Source organism: Lepidochelys kempii, chromosome 1, assembly GCF_965140265.1.
Source record: "Lepidochelys kempii isolate rLepKem1 chromosome 1, rLepKem1.hap2, whole genome shotgun sequence".
NCBI lineage: Eukaryota > Metazoa > Chordata > Testudines > Cheloniidae > Lepidochelys > Lepidochelys kempii.
The window spans coordinates 322,492,793-322,512,116 of NC_133256.1; the positions used below are offsets into that span (position 1 = coordinate 322,492,793).

General features: G+C 42.8%; 1 protein-coding gene across 1 annotated transcript in view; it reads right to left on the reverse strand.

The window, feature by feature from the left end:
- Window positions 1–19,324, reverse strand: part of SLC2A13 (solute carrier family 2 member 13) — a 317,250-nt gene that overhangs the window by 51,253 nt on the left and 246,673 nt on the right. The window contains exon 7 of the mRNA XM_073328433.1: window positions 9,781–9,906. Coding sequence (XP_073184534.1) covers window positions 9,781–9,906 — 126 coding nt within the window. The remainder of the gene's footprint in view (window positions 1–9,780; window positions 9,907–19,324) is intronic.

Below are 19,324 nucleotides of genomic sequence, written 5' to 3' on the forward strand. Positions count from 1 at the left end.
ACAAAACAATGTAAAACTTTAGAGCCGACAAGTCCACTCCTTCCTACTTCTTGTTCAGCCAATCGCTATGAAAAACAAGTTTGTTTACATTTACAGGAGATAATGTTGCCCACTTCTTAATTACAATGTCACCTGAAAGTGAGAACAGGTGTTCGCATGGTACTGTAGTAGCTGATGTCGCAAGGTATTTACGTGATGAAAGCTGTGCTAAAGATTCATATGCCTCTCCATGTTTCGGCCATCGTTCCAGAGGACATGCTGATGACACTCGTTAAAAAAAATAATGTGTTAATTAAATTTGTGACTGAACTCTTTGGGGGAGATTTGTATGTCTCCTGCTCCGTTTTACATGCATTCTGCCATATATTTCATGTTATAGCATCTCTGATGATGACCCAGCACATATTGTTCATTTTAAAAACACTTTCATTGTAAATCTGGCAAAATGCAAAGAAGATACCAATGTGAAATTTCTAAAAATAGCTACAGCACTCAACCCAAGATTTAAGAATCTGAAGTACCTTCCAAAATCTGAGAGGGATGAGGTGTAGAGCATGCTTTCAGAAGTCCTAAAAGAGCAACACTCTGATGTTGAAACTATAGAACCCAAACCACCAAAAAGAAAATCAACCTTCTGCTGGTGGCATCTGATGCATTTGATGAAAACGAACATGCATTGGTCCGCAGTTCTTTGGATCGTTATGGAGCAGAACCCGTCATCAGCATGGACACGTCCTCTGGAATGGTGGTTGAAGCATTAAGAGACATATGAATCTTTAGTGCATCTGGCATGTAAATATCTTGCAACACCGACTACAACAGTGCCATGCAAACACCTGTTCTCACTTTCAGGTGACACTGTAAACAAGAAGCAAGCAGCATTATCTCCTGTGATTGTAACCAACCTTGTTTGTCAGAGCTATTGGCTGAACAAGAAGTAGGACTGAGTGGACTTGTAGGCTCTAAAGTTTTACATTGTTTTATTTTTGAGTGCAGATATTTTTTGTACATAATTCTACATTTGTAAGTTCAACTTTCATGACAAAGTTATTGCACTACAGTTCTTGTATTAGGTGAATTGAAAAATACTGTTTCTTTTGTTTTTTACAGTCCAAATATTTGTAATAAAAATAAATATAAAGTGAGCACTGTAAACTTTGTATTCTGTGTTGTAATTGAAATCAATATATTTGAAAATGTTGAAAACATCCAAAAATATTTAAATAAATGGTATTCTATTATTGTTTAACAGCATGATTAATTACAATTAATTTTTTTAATTACACTATTAATTTTGTTAATCGCTTAACAGCCCTATGAAAATACCATCTACTTTGCTGGCCACCTGACCATAAATGCGACAAGAGCAGCAGATTTATTTGTGATTGTGGACCTAATATACACATTGCTTTGTCCTGCTGTTCTGCTGGCTCTCTCTGTTAATAGTTAGTGGAAATGATATTGAAGTATACATCCACAATTTGTAAATATCTGCTACCTCTTAAGAATGGAAGTTGTCAGGATCAGCATAGGAAAAATGAAAGTGACCCCACACTCCATCATCAGAAAAGGATAGTTCATCAGATTTTAGGCTTCATAGTGAAATCTGAAGAACCTATAACAGTAAAAAAACCATTTTTTTTCATTTCTATTTTCATATTTTCTTGTATTTTATACATTACTATTCTGCACAATGTATTTACTCAAATGGGACAATATAGCCATGTTGTTATTCTGGGACTGCACCAATAATGGTGATTCCAACTGCACAAAGATCTGCAGTTTTCAACTTTTGGCAAATCTGCAGTTAGAATCGCTGTATTCTCCCCAAGTCTCTATTTACTTAATTCAGAAAATATTTTATTCTTATTTCTGAAAATGATCCAGTGAAAAAGAAAAGTAACAAAATACTGTTTTCTGCAGCCTATAAAGGCTGTGGATATTTTAGTGGACTGAATAATTAGATTAGGGTCACATACACTACCCAGAAAGAAATCCCTCTGGGGGTACTTGATTAGTTAATGTATTCCTTTTGTGTGTTGGCAGTATGGCAGATCTAGCTAGCCTTTTCAATTAATTATTCACTCTGTTGTGCTACCATTTTAAAAATACAGTAGCAATTATATTCATGCCTATAATCTATTAACCTGAGGTCTCCACAAGAGAAACTGATTCCCCAGTACTTCAGTTTTTACTAAAATAACTTGTAAATGGAAGTCTTTATAGAAAGGTTCTGAAGATTGCAGTTTCACTAATAATATTTTTACTGATACTCCCTGTAATGCGAAACAAGCAACTTCATTTGAATTGACGACAACTTCATTCTCAGAGTATTTACTGATCTCAGATTGATGTACAAGGGGGATTTATGCATCTCCTATGAAGAAACAGAGAGACTCACAGGTTTTAAATATACAAATACACACACACATTTTTAATCATAAATAAAATGTCTTTTAAAAAGTGATTCATAGTATACCTGTCATATTTCAGAAGCTACTATACAAATTGGTCAATGGCTTGGAAAACTGAGTAGTAATGAGTTTCTCACTGTACTGGACATGAAAAAAATACAGGAGGGTCATTTACAAACAGCTAAAGGACCCTTTGCTAATAGATCTCCACCTGCTGAACCCTCCAGGAAAATCTACTATCGCCACAAAATAAAAGAGTATTTAAATTGCTTTTCAATAATCTTAACTGATATGTATTGGTCTAATAGAAAAGATGGGATAAATGTATAACTTTCCAGAGTCTTTACAAAGCCTTTAAAGTATTTTGTCTAAAGTTTCACCCACAGGCAGGTAACCAAGATGATCAGTAATACCTATATCTCTTTGAAATTAAACAAACTTATAAAATGTCTCAATAGCAGGAATCTATTTAGGATTTCTGGTCTCTCAAAATCTGGTCTCTAATTGTCCAATTTACTTTCGATGAACCAGGATACTTTAAAAAAAAATCAGAATAGCGAACTTGCATTCCTGGAGGTGTGCCAACAACATCCTTGTAGCCAACTGACTACAAAAGTAAAATGCACATAGCTCTTGCTAATGTCTCCCTCCCTCAGTGCCAATGTACTACCTAGCACATAAAGTCAGAGCCATGGGTGCTGATCTGTTTCTATCCACAGGCTGTGCCCAGAGCCAATCTTGTGGGCTCACGTGCACAGTCCCACTGTATTGAGGATACAGATGTGTCAAGAGTAACTACAGGTCTCATTATTTTTGCCCCTCGAGCTTTTTTCCTTGTAGAGATAAAATCTTACATATTTTGACAATTAAAATCTCTTCCTGTTGCCCTATGGATTGGCCTTGGGGCAGGAGTGTCCATGAAATGCACAAACAGAAGTCACATAGTTTCTGAGAAGACCCCAGATTTGTTTGCAGTGATAGACTGCCCATGGTTCCTCTATTAGGAAGTGAAGGAGCAGTTCAAGAGAGGCAGCGTCGTCTAGTGGATTAAGCACAGGTTTGAAAATAATCAACTCCACATGCTGGGCCCTCACTTCTCTCACAAAATGTGGCTGGTAGTGATCTGAAGATTCCCATTCCTCTTCCTTCCTTTTACATAAAATGAATCAGTACAGAACAATCTTGCTAACCAACCTCAAAATATTTGGGCTGGCCTTGGGAACAGTGGTGTGATCACTGTACACAGGAGTCAGGAAGGTTGGTGGTGCATACAAAAATTGTTTTTCAGGCCCATACAAAAATGCCAAGGCCTGCCGTGTCTATGCTAATGAGTTAGATGAGCTGTCCCTCAATGTTTCACCCTCAAATATACCTGACATATGAGTCATGTTTATGTAACAGATCAAACATGCAACATCTCTTCTAGCCTTTTCTCTATGGAAACTCACCCCCCTCCCAATTCCTTGCTGTCAACCAGACAGTTATGCTTGCTGCACATTTCTTGTGGCATACGTTTGGGTTCGATTTATTTTTGTGGGTTCTTTTCATCCCCTGGTACCATTGTCTGCCACGGGCATCCCTACATTTGAGAGAATCAATGTCTCATATTTTTCCTGTAAAAACATTTTGATACTCTAATTTTCTTCTCAGGTTTCCATGGCAACCTCTGCAATATAAACAGCCTTGCTGGCAGTCTCAAGGGACTGAAATCTCTATCTTCTTTTCCTCCACCATACGGATATTCTTGATTTGGAACATACTGTACTTGTGAATAATTGTCATTCACTGTAAACACACATGCAGTGTTATTGCTACAAAATAGGAGCAGAGGAAACATTTAAAAAATAACTACAGTATTCTACAGAAGTAGTCCACAACATTACAAGTTCCAGTAATTTTATAATGTTTAGGGGCCATTACTGAAGAATAATGCAGGGTTTGTTTTTATTACAATACTCACAATCTAGGAACTCCAAGATTAAGGGCAGGGGGATAACGGTTTTGGACGGTCTCCTGGTTTAGGGCCGTCTAAACAAAGGTGTAGCATTCTGTCCTTGTTTCTTAAAAAAAAGGATAAGAGCCCCTACTGGAGAGGTGGAGCACTGGATGAAGCCGTTGGCCAGGTTTTCCTGGATGCACACATGAAGGGTTGCCAGTTCTGGATTGGACATCACATAAACCCATAAGGGACCTTCGCCCATCTATGGGGAAGTCATAGTCATAAACCCATAAGGGACCTTCGCCCATCTATGGGGAAGTGTGGAGGTAGCATGGCTGCAATCTTCTTTTTAAAACTTCCACATAATCCCAATACTTTTCAAAAGATAGGGACTCAGGCTTAGGAGTGACTCCTTCTGGCTAACTGCCATCTGGAGTTCCCCCACACATGCTGTCACTTCCAATCAGCTACAGGAGCCTGGAGCAGAGGACTGGGGCCAGTTGCGCATAAACAGACGTTTCGGCAGCATTCAGATGGGAAGCTGATCCTCTTTTCTTGCAAGGAGATACAAGGGCCACGTTGCTCCAGCCAAGTGATACAGAGAAGTAGGGGGAAGTGTGGTGAATGGATCACATTGAACTGTTGTACTTCCTGATGGCCCTGGATTACAGCCTCTAGACGTACTGTTTCCTGCATTACTGGCCCCAAGGACAGGAGGGACACATCAGTTGTTTCTAAAAGAACGGATGTATGCTTTTAATGGAGGGGGATTTGTAGTGCTCAAGTGGCTTTAGCCTCTAAAGAAGTCATCGGTAGCCCTGGAAGCAACCAAGGCCCACTGAGGGGGAATCCATTTGGCATCATCCATGGTATGTAACTTTATTCATACTTGGAAGTATGGGGAGGACCTGCATATCCTGGATTGCGTTTCTCTGCAGGTCTTGGGGATAGTTCCAGAGCACAATGCTCCAGTAGTGCCCAGGCCGCACCCCCAAACCCAGTATGATTTGGGCTTGCTTGTTTCCTGATTCCTTAGGGGTCAAGGTCTGCAATGGGCAAGAGGCCATGGCACGTGCTGGTGCTCCACAGTAAAAGTGTAAGTTATTGTGCTGTTGCCGTTTCTTTTCTTCCAGGCTCAAGCATCAGTGGCCAGATCAACCCACATTATTTCATGATTGGGCGCTCAGGCTTTTGGTCTAGGGTGTGGGTGAAGCAGTGGCAGGATGCCCGTCCTCTCCTTTTGCTCCTGCAGCTAGTTGTCAGTGCAGAGAGAGAGGTTAATGAAAGCACCCAAGCGGGTCAGGGTCTCAACATAGGCTAGCCCATCCTTTACTTCTTCACTAAGTCCACACTGAAAATGACGCAGTTGGGCTGCCTTATTCCATTCAACGTCAGCCACAAGTTGATGGAACTGGGCAGGACCATCATTCGGTGGGTTGCAGGGCTTGGGACAAATCAGTACCCGCTGGCTTAGGGGCCCCACTCTGCATCTGTGGCCAGGCTGGCGGGACAGATCTGGCCTGGTGCTGGGCTGCCTGCTGCTGCTGGCAGTTGGCGGTGCCTACCGCAGGGCTATTGTTGACCATAGCGCCACAGCGGCTCATGGCTCCAGCCGGGTGGATGACTCATTGCACCGAAACGCGGGTGGCAGAGCCTCGGTCGCGCAGGGCAGCAGCTGGGACCCCAGTCGCGTGGGGCGGCAGCCGGGAGCCCAGGCGGGCGGGGCAGCAGCACTCCCTGCACTCCTAGTTCTTGCACCTATGTCTTCCAGGACCGACCATGCTGGCCAATTGCACTGGCCTGTGGGGCTCCCCAAAGTGCGGGGCCCACAGAAGTCGTCCCAATTCGCCCTACCCAAGGGACGGCTCTGGAAGTGGGCAGCGTATGAGGCAGCTGGCTCCTATCCTTGCTGGGGCCTCGTAGTTGCGGCTTCAGCTGAGCAAGTGCAATGAAGGTGGTCAAAGGTCACTGAAGATACTCACAGGAAGGCATACCAGTCCATTAACACCAGGCTGTCCTGCTCCAGCAGGAGGGAGGTCCAATCCAGTGCTTCCTCTGCCTGCAAACTGATCGCTAGTCCCACGTGGGCCTGGTAGGTGGGATACATTAGAAGGCGAAGCAGGAAAAGGAGACGGCATTGGTTCAGGAGCCCCTTGAACTTCTGGCAGTTCCTCTCAAATCGTTGGGTAGTGGTACTGCAGGGCCCTGTACAGAGGGCAGTGGCCCAACCTGAGCCTGGAGCACAGAATTCTCTTCCTGGGACCATGCTAACTGCTCAAGGAGTATCTGATTTTCCTCTAAGAGCTGTGCCACTTGGAACTGCAGCAGATGGTTCTTGCTTTGGAGTTGCATGACCCGCTCCTGCAGGTCTGGTACACCATGGGATCCAATGGGTGATGGTAGATCCACCCCTTCCATATCCCTGTTAATGGGCTCCTGCGGAGGAGGTTGGAAGTGGGTCTAGGCAAACTATAAGAGACGAGAGCCTAGGTGGTCTGGTCACAGCTGGGCTGGGGTTCACACATCAGGGACAATAGTTGGTGAGCAGGGGTCAGAGGAATCACCAGAGCTGGGTTCATTAAGCAAGAGTCAGGATAAAAGTCAGTCTGGGATTGGAGACCTGCCGAAGTACCAGACTGGAATCGGGAGGCAGGCTCAGAGTCAGGCTGGAGTCAGAGACAGTACCAAGATAGAGTCACGAGGCAAGAGTCAGGGTCAGGCTGGAACTGGAGATCAGAGATCAGGAGATGAGGTGAGGTCTGGAGTTGCAGCAGGCCTGAAGTCTCTGTTGTTGCCCACACAACTTCCTGGGGCACCCTCCAGGACTAAATAGGGTGCTGGCCAATCAGAGGGCTGCAAGGTACTGTCACTCTGGGTTCTTTGGGAGTGTCTGTTTTCCACAAAGCTCCCTGGCTGTTGCTCTGCATGGCCTGCAGGTGGCACTGTGAGTATCAACTATTCTAGCTCTGCAGATCTGGATTCTATTCCCCACACCCTTACAGTGAGTATTGTAGTAGGTTTTCCTCCTCTTAGGAAGGATTTTCAGAGTAACAAGTTTATGTCTCCATTTAAGTCTTACTGTATACTATTACATCTTCCCTAGCTACAGAGATGGTACTTAAAATGGTAGATTTCAGAGTAACAGCCGTGTTAGTCTGTATTTTGCAGAAAGAAAAGGAGGACTTGTGGCACCTTAGAGACTAACCAATTTATTTGACCATAAGCTTTCGTGAGCTACAGCTCACTTCATCGGATGCATCCGATGAAGTGAGCTGTAGCTCACGAAAGCTTATGCTCAAATAAATTGGTTAGTCTCTAAGGTGCCACAAGTCCTCCTTTTCTTTCTTAAAATGGTAGAGTACATGAAACAAATGTTGATTCTGAATATGAAGAAAGATCTATTATGACAAATAAAGAATATGGGAGCTCCTCTGAAAATCAAGATGGTGCGAGCTACAGGGGAGATATTCACTATATGCTCAAGAGCATGATGTACGGCTCTGTAGAACTAGAACCGAGGTCTGTTGAGCCTGGGATAGTTGACATTCCCACATCACCACGGGGAGGCTGTACAGAGCCCTATCCAAGGAACACTCTCGAGATTAGGCGCCACAGGAAGTACCACCTAATGATCAATACTGACAACACCCAGTGGCCCTCTGTTTGGTTTATGAGCATTATTTAACCCTGGAGGTTGCTTCAGGAAGTTGTCTTGGACAACCACGCAGGCTTCTGGACTGCTGCGAATCCAGACTACACCTCGCTTTCTGATCTCTGGTTTCCAACCCCAGGCTGACTCTGACCCTTTTGTTTATCAGTCCCAGTTCTAATGATTATTCCAATCCCTGCTCACTGGCTACTGCCTCGTGGCCATCCTTGACTGGTGAACACCAGCCGGGACTGCCTACACCCTGGTCCCTTACACATGAGATTTTATAGCCTTTATTTTAGGTTTTTTTTTTAACTACATATTTTATTGGTCACAAAATTATCCAACCACTTTTAAAATCAAGCCACAATATGGTGATGCAGCAAAGCAGCAGTGATGCTTTTTCATAAGTGAATAAATATAATATCCCTCGATCTAATGGAATCACATCACTCACCTCTATGCCTGGAACAGCCCAAGAGATTGGACATAACATTTTAATGTATATTGAAGAAAGATGAGGTCCTTTTTAGAGACACTTTACACATATTATTTACTTAGTTAGTTTGATATTTTCATTTCCTCTGAGCCCTAGGCAGTTGTGACTCATCATAGCTAAGGCTCCTGACTTTGAAGTTGGAGAAAGACAAAAAATAGCTCCAATAAAAACTTAAAAAACTTTTCTAAAAACACTTTTATGGAACATGTGGCATAAACAAAATACATGGTAGTGAGATGAAGTAGAAAGGTTTTATCAGCAGTCGTGGATGACCTATATAATTTCCTTGTGGCTTCACACCATCCCAAACTCATGTTGATAAAGACTTTACACTACATTATCACAGGTTATTGGTCTTACAGTGATTGCCTGATAAAAGTTAAAACTATACAAAATCTTTCTAAGGGTAGGTAAATGCTTTGCTGTCTCATGCACAAGGGCATAGTAACTGCTGACATTTTAGTGGGAACCTCTCTGTGTGTACACATATATATTCACACACAAGCACAAGGTGTACAGTGTTGCCACTTTAAAAATGTGGGAAACCACAAATTCTTGCACACATACCATGCAGCGGACATTTTAGACTTGTTCAGCTGACTGACTAGGCCTATAAGCTTTGTCTTAATTTTAAAATGTTTGAACAAAGGTAAGGTTTAAAAGAAAATGAAACTTCACAGCTTCAAATGTAACTGGAGGGCGTGCGGGGGAGGGGAAATTGTCTCAGAAGAAAAAATCCAAAACAGCAGGAAAATGAAAAGTGTCCTTAGAGTTGGTCCTAGAGGTTTGCCACTCTATTCGTGTTGCAGCACTTAAACATATGTGTGTACAGCTGTGTCAATACACAAACATACCCACTATATCTTGCCTTTTTAATCACTTCATCTGTGCAGCACAGAAGTCTGCATAATTAATGTCTTTCAAAGCTATCATTCCGTCATAGCACGAGTACTAATTTTTCATCGTTCTTTGCAATTAGTGTTCCGAAAAATCTGATGTGACCTTTTAAGTCAACCATCACAAGTACTTCAACTCCTAGACAGCTTCTATTTTCCTTGAAAAATGAAGTCTACATGGGACCTTTTTCACACTGGAAATGTATACTATACACTATAATGAAATAATAATGTCAAAAATACCAGTCAAAAGATCAATTTTCTGGAAAGATGTTTAAGAATACCATTTTCAATGAAAGCATAAATGCTCACAGCAGTCTGAAAATAAATTTTGATTGAGGCCAGTTATGAATTAAGGAATATAAACTCTCAAAGTGACGTACCTGCCCCATGCTGCTGCCATTGTAGATTCTTTCTTAACTGGAACACATGAGGAGTCAACAACATTTGACTTGTTCAGTTTATAGCAGAGACCACAATCTGGATCTAGCATGCATCCATTACAATAACTGAAAGAGAGAAACAAACAGACATGCTAAACAATATTTTCTTTACCTATACCTGTGAAGTGAAACACTTACCTACGAGTTTGTACTGAACATGCTGATTTAAAAGCATGAAGTTGTTTGTCTTTTCTTCCTCCGTGCCACATTCTAGTGAATGGGCAGTTCTGCATCCCCTATCAGTGCTGCTGTGAATAGTAAAATAATGCATACTAAATTGCAGCTGATCAAATACTCAGGTTCTAGGAAAATACGTGGAACATTTTTGGTCGAGAAACAGAGAAAGTACCTTTAAGTGTATGAGGATGGTGAAGACCCTAGATGAAGAAAAAGCAAATCTCACATAATCTTTATACAGAGGTGAGTAAATGAATCAAATGATTTTTTTAAAGAGGAACTTAACCAGAAGCTAAATTTAATTAAAATCTACATTTATAAATAACTGTGTCATATTTGTACATTAATCTTACATACCAAATGGTTAAAACGAAGGCTAACACACAGTATAATGTGACAATTACAGTTACAATGCCCATATATGTTGAAACCTTTTAAACCACTATATGAGAAAATAATCTTGCAGAAAGAAAAGAGTAGCTGTATAGCTATTTGTTTCATAGCCTCTCTTCTACAACATAAAAGACAGGGAAGAAGAAGGGTGGTCCAGTGATAAGGGTTCTAGTTTAGGCCTTAGAACAGTGGTACTCAGCCAGGGCCCCGGGGAGGCTGCGAGCAGGTTTCAGGGGGAGGGGGATACCAAACAGGGCCAGCATTAAACTCGCTGTAGCCCAGGGCTGTGAGCCCTACCACATGGGACTGAAGCCAAAGACTGAGCAATGTAGCTTTGTGGGGGCCCCTGTGGCATAAGGCTCCAGGCAATTATGCCAGCCCGGGCTTTTATATTCAGAAAACCAGTTACTGTGGCACAGGTGAGCCACGGAGTTTTTATAGCATGTTGGGGGGGGGGGAGGGAGGGAGAGGAGTCTCAAAAAGAAAAAGGTTGAGAACCCCTGCCTTAGAGGATCAGGTTCAATTCCTTGAACAACTCCCCTACCTCCCTGGGGTGTTGTGAGACTATAACATGTTAAAAATTGTGAGGTACACAGATACATATTCCCTATTATTAGAGTAAGTACCAAAGAGATAGTGTAGCCTGTCCTCCCCACCACCCCCCTCCACTATCTCTCTCAACAGAAAGAGAAGAGCAGTGGCCATGAGAGAGAATCAAAGAAGCATGCTGAATTTTTCTTTCATTTCTAAAAAGTTATTATTTTTAAATTAATATTTTTTTATTCTGATTTGGCTTCTGGAAGTTGAAAACCCAAATTTTATCCTGCCTTTGGGAACTTGGAAATGTATATAATGCAGCTATTGAATTAATAATATAACATCGAAATAAAAAATCTCACTGCTTCAAATGTTTCATATTCATGATTTGATCTTTAAAGTTTACTCGCATATAATTAGATGAATATATCATGTACGGTATTAAAACCAATAGTGAAAAGGAAAAATAAGCTGAACAATGAAATAAACACCAGCAGTAAATAATAGTAATAATAATAAATTTTCTTTAAAAAAAAAAAGAAGCATGAACAAAATAAATAAAAGATAGCTGTGCTGTTTGAATCAAGTCTACCAAAAAGGAACTACTTTTTCTTAGGAGACGTGCTTTCAGGATAAAAAGAAAAGGAGGACTTGTGGCACCTTAAAGACTAACCAATTTATTTGAGCATAAGCTTTTGTGAGCTACAGCTCACTTCATTGGATGCATGCAGTGGAAAATACAGTGAGGAGATTTATATACACACAGAACATGAAACAATGGGTGTTACCATACACACTGTAAGGAGAGAGATCACTTAAGATGAGCTAACAAACAACTTGGAGAGTGGTCAGTTTGGATGAGCTATTACCAGCAGGAGAGTGAGTTTGTGTGTGTATGGGGGTGGGAGGGATGTGAGAAAACCTGGATTTGTGCAGGAAATGGCCCAACTTGATTATCATGCACATTGTGTAAAGAGTTGTCACTTTGGATGGGCTATCACCAGCAGGAGAGTGAATTTGTGTGGGGGGGTGGAGGGTGAGAAAACCTGGATTTGTGCTGGAAATGGCCCAACCTGATGATCACTTTAGATAAGCTATTACCAGCAGGACAGTGGGGTGGGAGGAGGTATTGTTTCATATTCTCTGTGTATATATAAAGTCTGCTGCAGTTACCACGGTATGCATCCGATGAAGTGAGCTGTAGCTCACGAAAGCTCATACTCAAATAAATTGTTCAGTTTTACTTTGTGTAATGACACATTCACTCCCAGTCTCTATTCAAGCCTAAGTTAATTGTAGCCAGTTTGCAAATTAATTCCAATTCAGCAGTCTCTCCTTGGAGTCTGTTTTTGAAGTTTTTTTTGTTGAAGAATTGCCACTTTTAGGTCTGTAATCGAGTGACCAAAGAGATCAAAGTGTTCTCCGACTGGTTTTTGAACGTTATAATGTTATATTATAACATGTATAATGTTATAATATATTAATAATTATAATAATAATTAATAATATATAATAATGTTATATTATTAATTCTTGATGTCTGATTTGTGTCCATTTATTCTTTTACGTAGAGACTGTCCAGTTTGACCAATGTACATGGCAGAGGGGCATTGCTGGCACATGATGGCATAGATCACATTGGTAGATGTGCAGGTGAACGAGCCTCTGACAGTGTGGCTGATGTGATTAGGCCCTATGATGGTGTCCCCTGAATAGATATGTGGACACAGTTGGCAACAGGCTTTGTTGCAAGGATAGGTTCCTTGGTTAGTGGTTCTGTTGTGTGGTTGCTGGTGAGTATTTACTTCAGGTTGGGGGGCTGTGATTCTAGGTGGACTCCTCCTGAAGGTCAAAACAACAGACTGGACTTCTACATAGAGTGCTTCCGCCGACGTGCACGGGCTGAAATTGTGGAAAAGCAGCATCACTTGCCCCATAACCTCAGCTGTGCAGAACACAATGCCATCCACAGCCTCAAAAACAACTCTGACATCATAATCAAAAAGGCTGACAAAGGAGGTGCTGTCATCATCATGAATAGGTCGGAATATGAACAAGAGGCTGCAAGGCAGCTCTCCAACACCACTTTCTACAAGTCATTACCCTGATCCCACTGAAGGTTACCAAAAGAAACTACAGCATTTGCTCAAGAAACTCCCTGAAAAAGCACAAGATCAAATCCGCACAGACACACCCCTCGAATCCCGACCTGGGGTATTCTATCTGCTACCCAAGATCCATAAACCTGGAAATCCTGGGCGCCCCATCATCTCAGGCATTGGCACCCTGACAGCAGGATTGTCTGGCTATGTAGACTCCTTCCTCAGGCCCTACGCTACCAGCACTCTCAGCTATCTTCGAGACACCGCTGACTTCCTGAGGAAACTACAATCCATCAGTGATCTTCCTGAAAACACCATCCCGGCCACTATGGATGTAGAAGCCCTCTACACCAACATTCCACACAAAGATGGACTACAAGCCGTCAGGAACAGTATCCCTGATAATGTCATGGCAAACCTGGTGGCTGAACTTTGTGACTTTGTCCTCACCCATAACTATTTTACATTTGGGGACAATGTATACCTTCAAATCAGCGGCACTGCTATGGGTACCCGCATGGCCCCACAGTATGCCAACATTTTTATGGCTGACTTAGAACAACGCTTCCTCAGCTCTTGTCCCCTAACGCCCCTACTCTACTTGCGCTATATTGATGACATCTTCATCATCTGGACCCATGGAAAAGAAGCCCTTGAGGAATTCCACCATGATTTCAACAATTTCCATCCCACCATCAACCTCAGCCTGGACCAGTCCACACAAGAGATCCACTTCCTGGACACTATGGTGCTAATAAAAAACGGTCACATAAACACCACCCTATACCGGAAACCTACTGACCGCTATTCCTACCTACATGCCTCCAGCTTTCACCCAGACCACATCACACGGTCCATCGTCTACAGCCAAGCTCTACGTACAACCACATTTGCTCCAACCCCTCAGAAAGAGACAAACACCTACAAGATCTCTATCAAGCATTCTTACAACTACAATACCCACCTGCTGAAGTGAAGAAACAAATTGACAGAGCCAGAAGAGTACCCAGAAGTCACCTACTACAGGACAGGCCCAACAAAGATAATAAGAGAACGCCACTAGCCATCACCTTCAGCCCCCAACTAAAACCTCTCCAACGCATCATCAAGGATCTACAACCTACCCTGAGGGACGACCCATCACTCTCACAAATCTTGGGAGACAGGCCAGTCGTTGCCCACAGACTGCCCCCCAACCTGAAGCAAATACTCACCAGCAACCACACACATCACACAACAGAACCACTAACCAGGAACCTATCCTTGCAACAAATCCCGTTGCCAACTCTGTCCTCATATCTATTCAGGGGACACCATCATAGGGCCTAATCACATCAGCCACACTATCAGAGGCTCGTTCACCTGCACATCTACCAATGTGATCTATGCCATCATGTGCCAGCAATGCGGCTCTGCCATGTACATTGGTCAAACTGGACAGTCTCTATGTAAAAGAATAAATGGACAGAAATCAGATGTCAAGAATTATAACATTCATAAACCAGTCGGAGAACACTTCAATCTCTCTGGTCACTCGATTACAGACCTAAAGGTCGCAATATTACAACAAAAAGACTTCAAAAACAGACTCCAACGAGAGACTGCTGAATTGGAATTAATTTGCAAACTGGCTACAATTAACTTAGGCTTGAATAGAGACTGGGAGTGGATGTGTCATTACACAAAGTAAAACTATTTCCCCTTGTTTATTTCCCCCCTCCCACCCCCACTGTTCCTCAGACGTTCCTGTTAACTGCTGGAAATGGCCCACCTTGATTATCACTACAAAAGGTTTTCTCCCCCCCCACCCCGGCTCTCCTGCTGGTAATAGCTCATCTTAAGTGATCTCTCTCCTTACAGTGTGTATGATAACACCCATTGTTTCATGTTCTGTGTGTATATAAATCTCCTCACTGTATTTTCCACTGAATGTATCCGATGAAGTGAGCTGTAGCTCACAAAAGCTTATGCTCAAATAAATTGGTTAGTCTCTAAGGTGCCACTAGTACTCCTTTTCTTTTTGCGAATACAGACTAACATGGCTGCTACTCTGAAAGCTTTCAGGATAGAAATTCAGTTATGTTTTGTAAGTCGTTTAGGGCTGGGATTGTCTCTTTTCTGTGTTTTAGAGCACCCAGGAAAATGGGGCCCAAATCTCAAATGGGGCCTTTGGACACCATCATAATATAAATATTTACTGCTGCTGCTTTGTTGCTATGTTTCAGTGCAAGAATTTGAAAAAGCTTATATCCTAACACCCCACGTTACTCCAGGTAAAGTATTTTGGAGCATTTAGAGTTTTTTATATGGATGTAAAGGAGCAAACTGTAAAACTATATAAAAGTAACTGTTACATTTAACTTCAGAGGGGCCTGTGACCCTGCACTGACCCAGCTGGGGTTAACCGTACACTGTGGGCTGAAGAGGCCACGCCCCCCTCACCCCTGCTGGGCATGCTCAGCCTAGAGACAGAATATAAAACGGAGTGGCCCAGCTCAGTTTGGGCTGGCTGAAGAGGAGAGCTGACGCACACTGCTGACTCCTGCCAGGGAATTGCTGGAGCTACAGACTGTGGAGGCCGAGCCAATGGGATCGATGGCGGAACCCCTGATTACCCTGGAGGACAAGAGTGAGCTGGAAGGCCAATATCCCACGAGAACTGACAGAGCAGAAAGCATGGAAGCATGGAAGCGACCCAGGAATGTGACTGCTAAAATAGGAAACAGAGCTGAACTGTGGACTACTGGTTTCACAGGGCACTAGGTCAGGACCCGGTGAAGGAGGATGGGCCAGGGTCCCCCTACCATACCCAAAACCTACTGCAGTGTGGGGGCACTGCTCAAGGACTCTGGCCACTGGCCCACACTGCCCCAAGAGCAAGAGCAGCCCTGAGGACTCTAGCCACTAGGCCGCGCTGCCCCAAGAGCAAAGGCAGCCCCGAGGACTCTAGCCACTAGGTTGCGCTGCTTTGTTTTGTAGACTAGGACAGCAGTATCTTGTCTAGCCACTTGAGCCATAACCCCTATTTTGTCCCTTGCAACCAGACACCCCATGGCGGGGTGTATCTACCAGGCAACAGTGCCACATCTGCAGTCCTTACTCACATGAATGACAAGTGCTGCAGGAATGTACCCTAGAATGTGTTCCCTCTCTGATCTTTCAGAACCTGAATCTGCTGACCTGCAGAGCACAGTTTAAGATCTCGTTGAGACTTCTTGTGATGGTGGTACATAATTCATGACAGAGGAGTGGAGCTGCACTGGAGAATCAGAGGTGGTGACCTGCAATTCAATTTTTCTCTCAAGCTCTGTGGAGACTCCTGTCACTGAGCAATTCTTAACATTTTTTTTAAATGAAGGCAATTTCCACGCAAAAACTTCATTAAACTGTTTGGCTGTAAATATTTATCAGTTACTTAAGGAGGGAAAAATAAGACAATGCACTATTTATCCTAAAATACTACAGTAAAAAGTCTGGAAATTCCAGATTAAAATTAAACTTTAAAAAATCCAACATTAGAAAGTGTCAATTTATAAAATTAAGGAGACTGATTAGCTCTGCCCCTGTATCACAAAAAAGCTAGAGGAAACAATCCTAGTTGTGATGTGCAAGTGATCTAACTGTACTACCTTCCTAGTGCAGATAGACTAACTGTACACTCAAATTGTGTACGCCAAAATCCCTCAGTTTCATAGGCGAATTAAACCAACAGGCAGATTTAGGATATTTAAGAGGTTCAGAGCTGCAGAGTTAAAACCGTACTTCTCAAAGTCCTTCAAAATTGCCATAAAAATGTTTCTAAATTCAGATAAGATGAGTATGCAGGGTGTTAGGTGGAGAGGAGCTGGGGGCAGAGTTAAGGTTCTTTCAGTAAGCTTAACTGTGCACGCTCTGCTTCATTAAGTTTGGGATTTCTTTAAAATGTAAACATTACCCTAGAATTTCCAGACTGTTGTGTTTTTGAGAAAATTAATATTTTTAAGGACATTTTCCCTTTATATAACACATAGGTATTTACAACCCTAGCGAGCTTAACAAAATATTTCTCCTGGGAATACCCTATTAAATCAAATATTTTTTTACAGAATGATATAAACTGCAGAAAAGATGACAGTTTTCAAAGAAAAAGAGATAGTAGAGGGATACATCAACTTTCCTTCACTCATCCTGATATATAAAGACACACAAATCTAATAATTTGTACAACAGAAATAGAAAAAACTTTCAGAAAGAAGTCAATTTGAAAGTAATTTCATCATCAGAATATTTCTCTTACAAGATTTCATGAGAAAAATGTAGCCCTGCAATTATCAACTGCAAAAGGAAATAACAATTCCGATATTACATTAGAGAGTCTTAATTAAATTTTGTAAACCACTATTTGAGGCAGCAGTGGTCAACAGCAAAAACAGTTGACAGGAACAGAAGGCCACAAATAAACCAGGATAAAATGTTTTTAAAAAATCGTAAAGGAGTGTATGTGTGTGTGCATGGAGATTTCACATATGGCATATAATGGGTGTATAAAAATTGCATGACCGACTAGTGAAAATGATGCTGTGATGACGATGGAAGGCTATATTTCGGATTTTAACATTGTGATAACACATGTCATATGATTTCTTTTTAAGGGTGAGAAAACCCTCAAACTTAATACCACAGAGACACAGCTATAGATTGTATCATCTAGGCCAGTATCCTGGCTTCAAAAGTGCTCAAGCTGAAGCTGTGCCAAGTGCTGCTGCTGTTGGCTCTCAGCAAGCCACTTGATGAGTTTCTTAACCTCCATTCTTCCTGGTCGGGAAGGTTCACCGTTTTATCGTCCAGCAGAGGGGGGAATTCAATTTGCTGCTGCACTGGGCTTGTCCCCTTGTTTCAGGCAATGCCTGCATTCTCCAGCAAGATTAGTGGTTCCTTGCTCTCGAGGGCACAGGGAGGCCACTGTGCCTCGCTACAGGAAGATGGTAAACAATAGTTTATAGGGGGAAGCTCCAGTACTCTGGGCGTGGCAGAGCACAGTCTTTAGCGCAGAGCTTTCTGGCTGGGACAGACAGCAATTATCAGTCTATAATGGCAGTCTATAAGGGGGCTCTGACCCTCTGGGTGGGGCACAACACTAACAATCTTTAGCCCAAGCCTTCTGGCTGGGACAGTCTATAGGTACAGGCCTCTTGGTCTAGGATGAGTTTGCAACCACCCCAGGTGTGGGATAGCAGCTGCAGGGAGGGGCAGGGAGACCCAGGCCCACCCTACTCCACCAGGTCCCAGCCCAGGGCCCTATCTGTGGTGGGCAGTCCTGCCACTGGGTCAATGGGGAAAGCCCCTGAACCAGGCTGCCTTGCTTCCTGGCAGCACAGCTGACTCAAGGTATGGCTCCCCCAGGCTACTTCCTACCCCACTTAGCCACTGGGGCTCTGTCGAGCAGGGGCTTGGTCTTATTGCCTCACAGTCAGGCAGGGGTCAGTGCAGTTCCTCCTTGGGGTCTTCTGTCTCCTCAGGGGCTGGTCTGGGATCCTGCACAGGACTCTGCTCCCTGGAAGAGACGTCTACTCTCTCCCATGGTCCAGCACCTACTCAGCTCTTTTTATACTTACTATCCCGCCCTGGTATTTCCAGTGAGGGAAGCGGGGCAGATTTGGCTCCACCCACCATGGAGAGTTTAGTGGGCCCTCGCTCTCCAGTTTGGAGGGAGGCCACTCCGCCTTGCTACTCTAACAAAGAAGTTATTACAAAATTCAAAAACGCAGGAGGAGAGAAGTGCATTGTAATTATTTCATTTAAAACATTTAAAACATTTCTCTTTTAAAACCCGGTATAAACCATCAATTGCAGTGCATAAAAAAAAAAATACAGAAAGGGACAACTGAATAAGTTAATGGAAGATCTCAGGCCTATGACAGTACAAGCCATTCAATCTTCTCTCTCTGGGTTTAATGTCATTAGGACTACCTGGTATATGATGATAAAACTTGTAAAGTTACCTGTGTAAATACTCTTTTTGGGTGGTGAGAAAAAGAAGGGGTAGGAGAGATCTCAGAGAACTGTGAGTGAACCAAATAAAAGTTACCTTATAGCAGTCAAACAGATTCTGTGGCCTATGAGAGACTTCAGCTGAAGACAGAAGAGACAGATGAAATGGACGAGGAACCACCCATTCAGGCCCCACCAGTTCATCTGAATAAACCACTTACGAGCCAGAATTAGGGGGAAACAGAACTTCCGGGGCTCCATACTTCTCTAGAATTTTTCTTTCCTTTTATTAGGTCTGGCTCTAG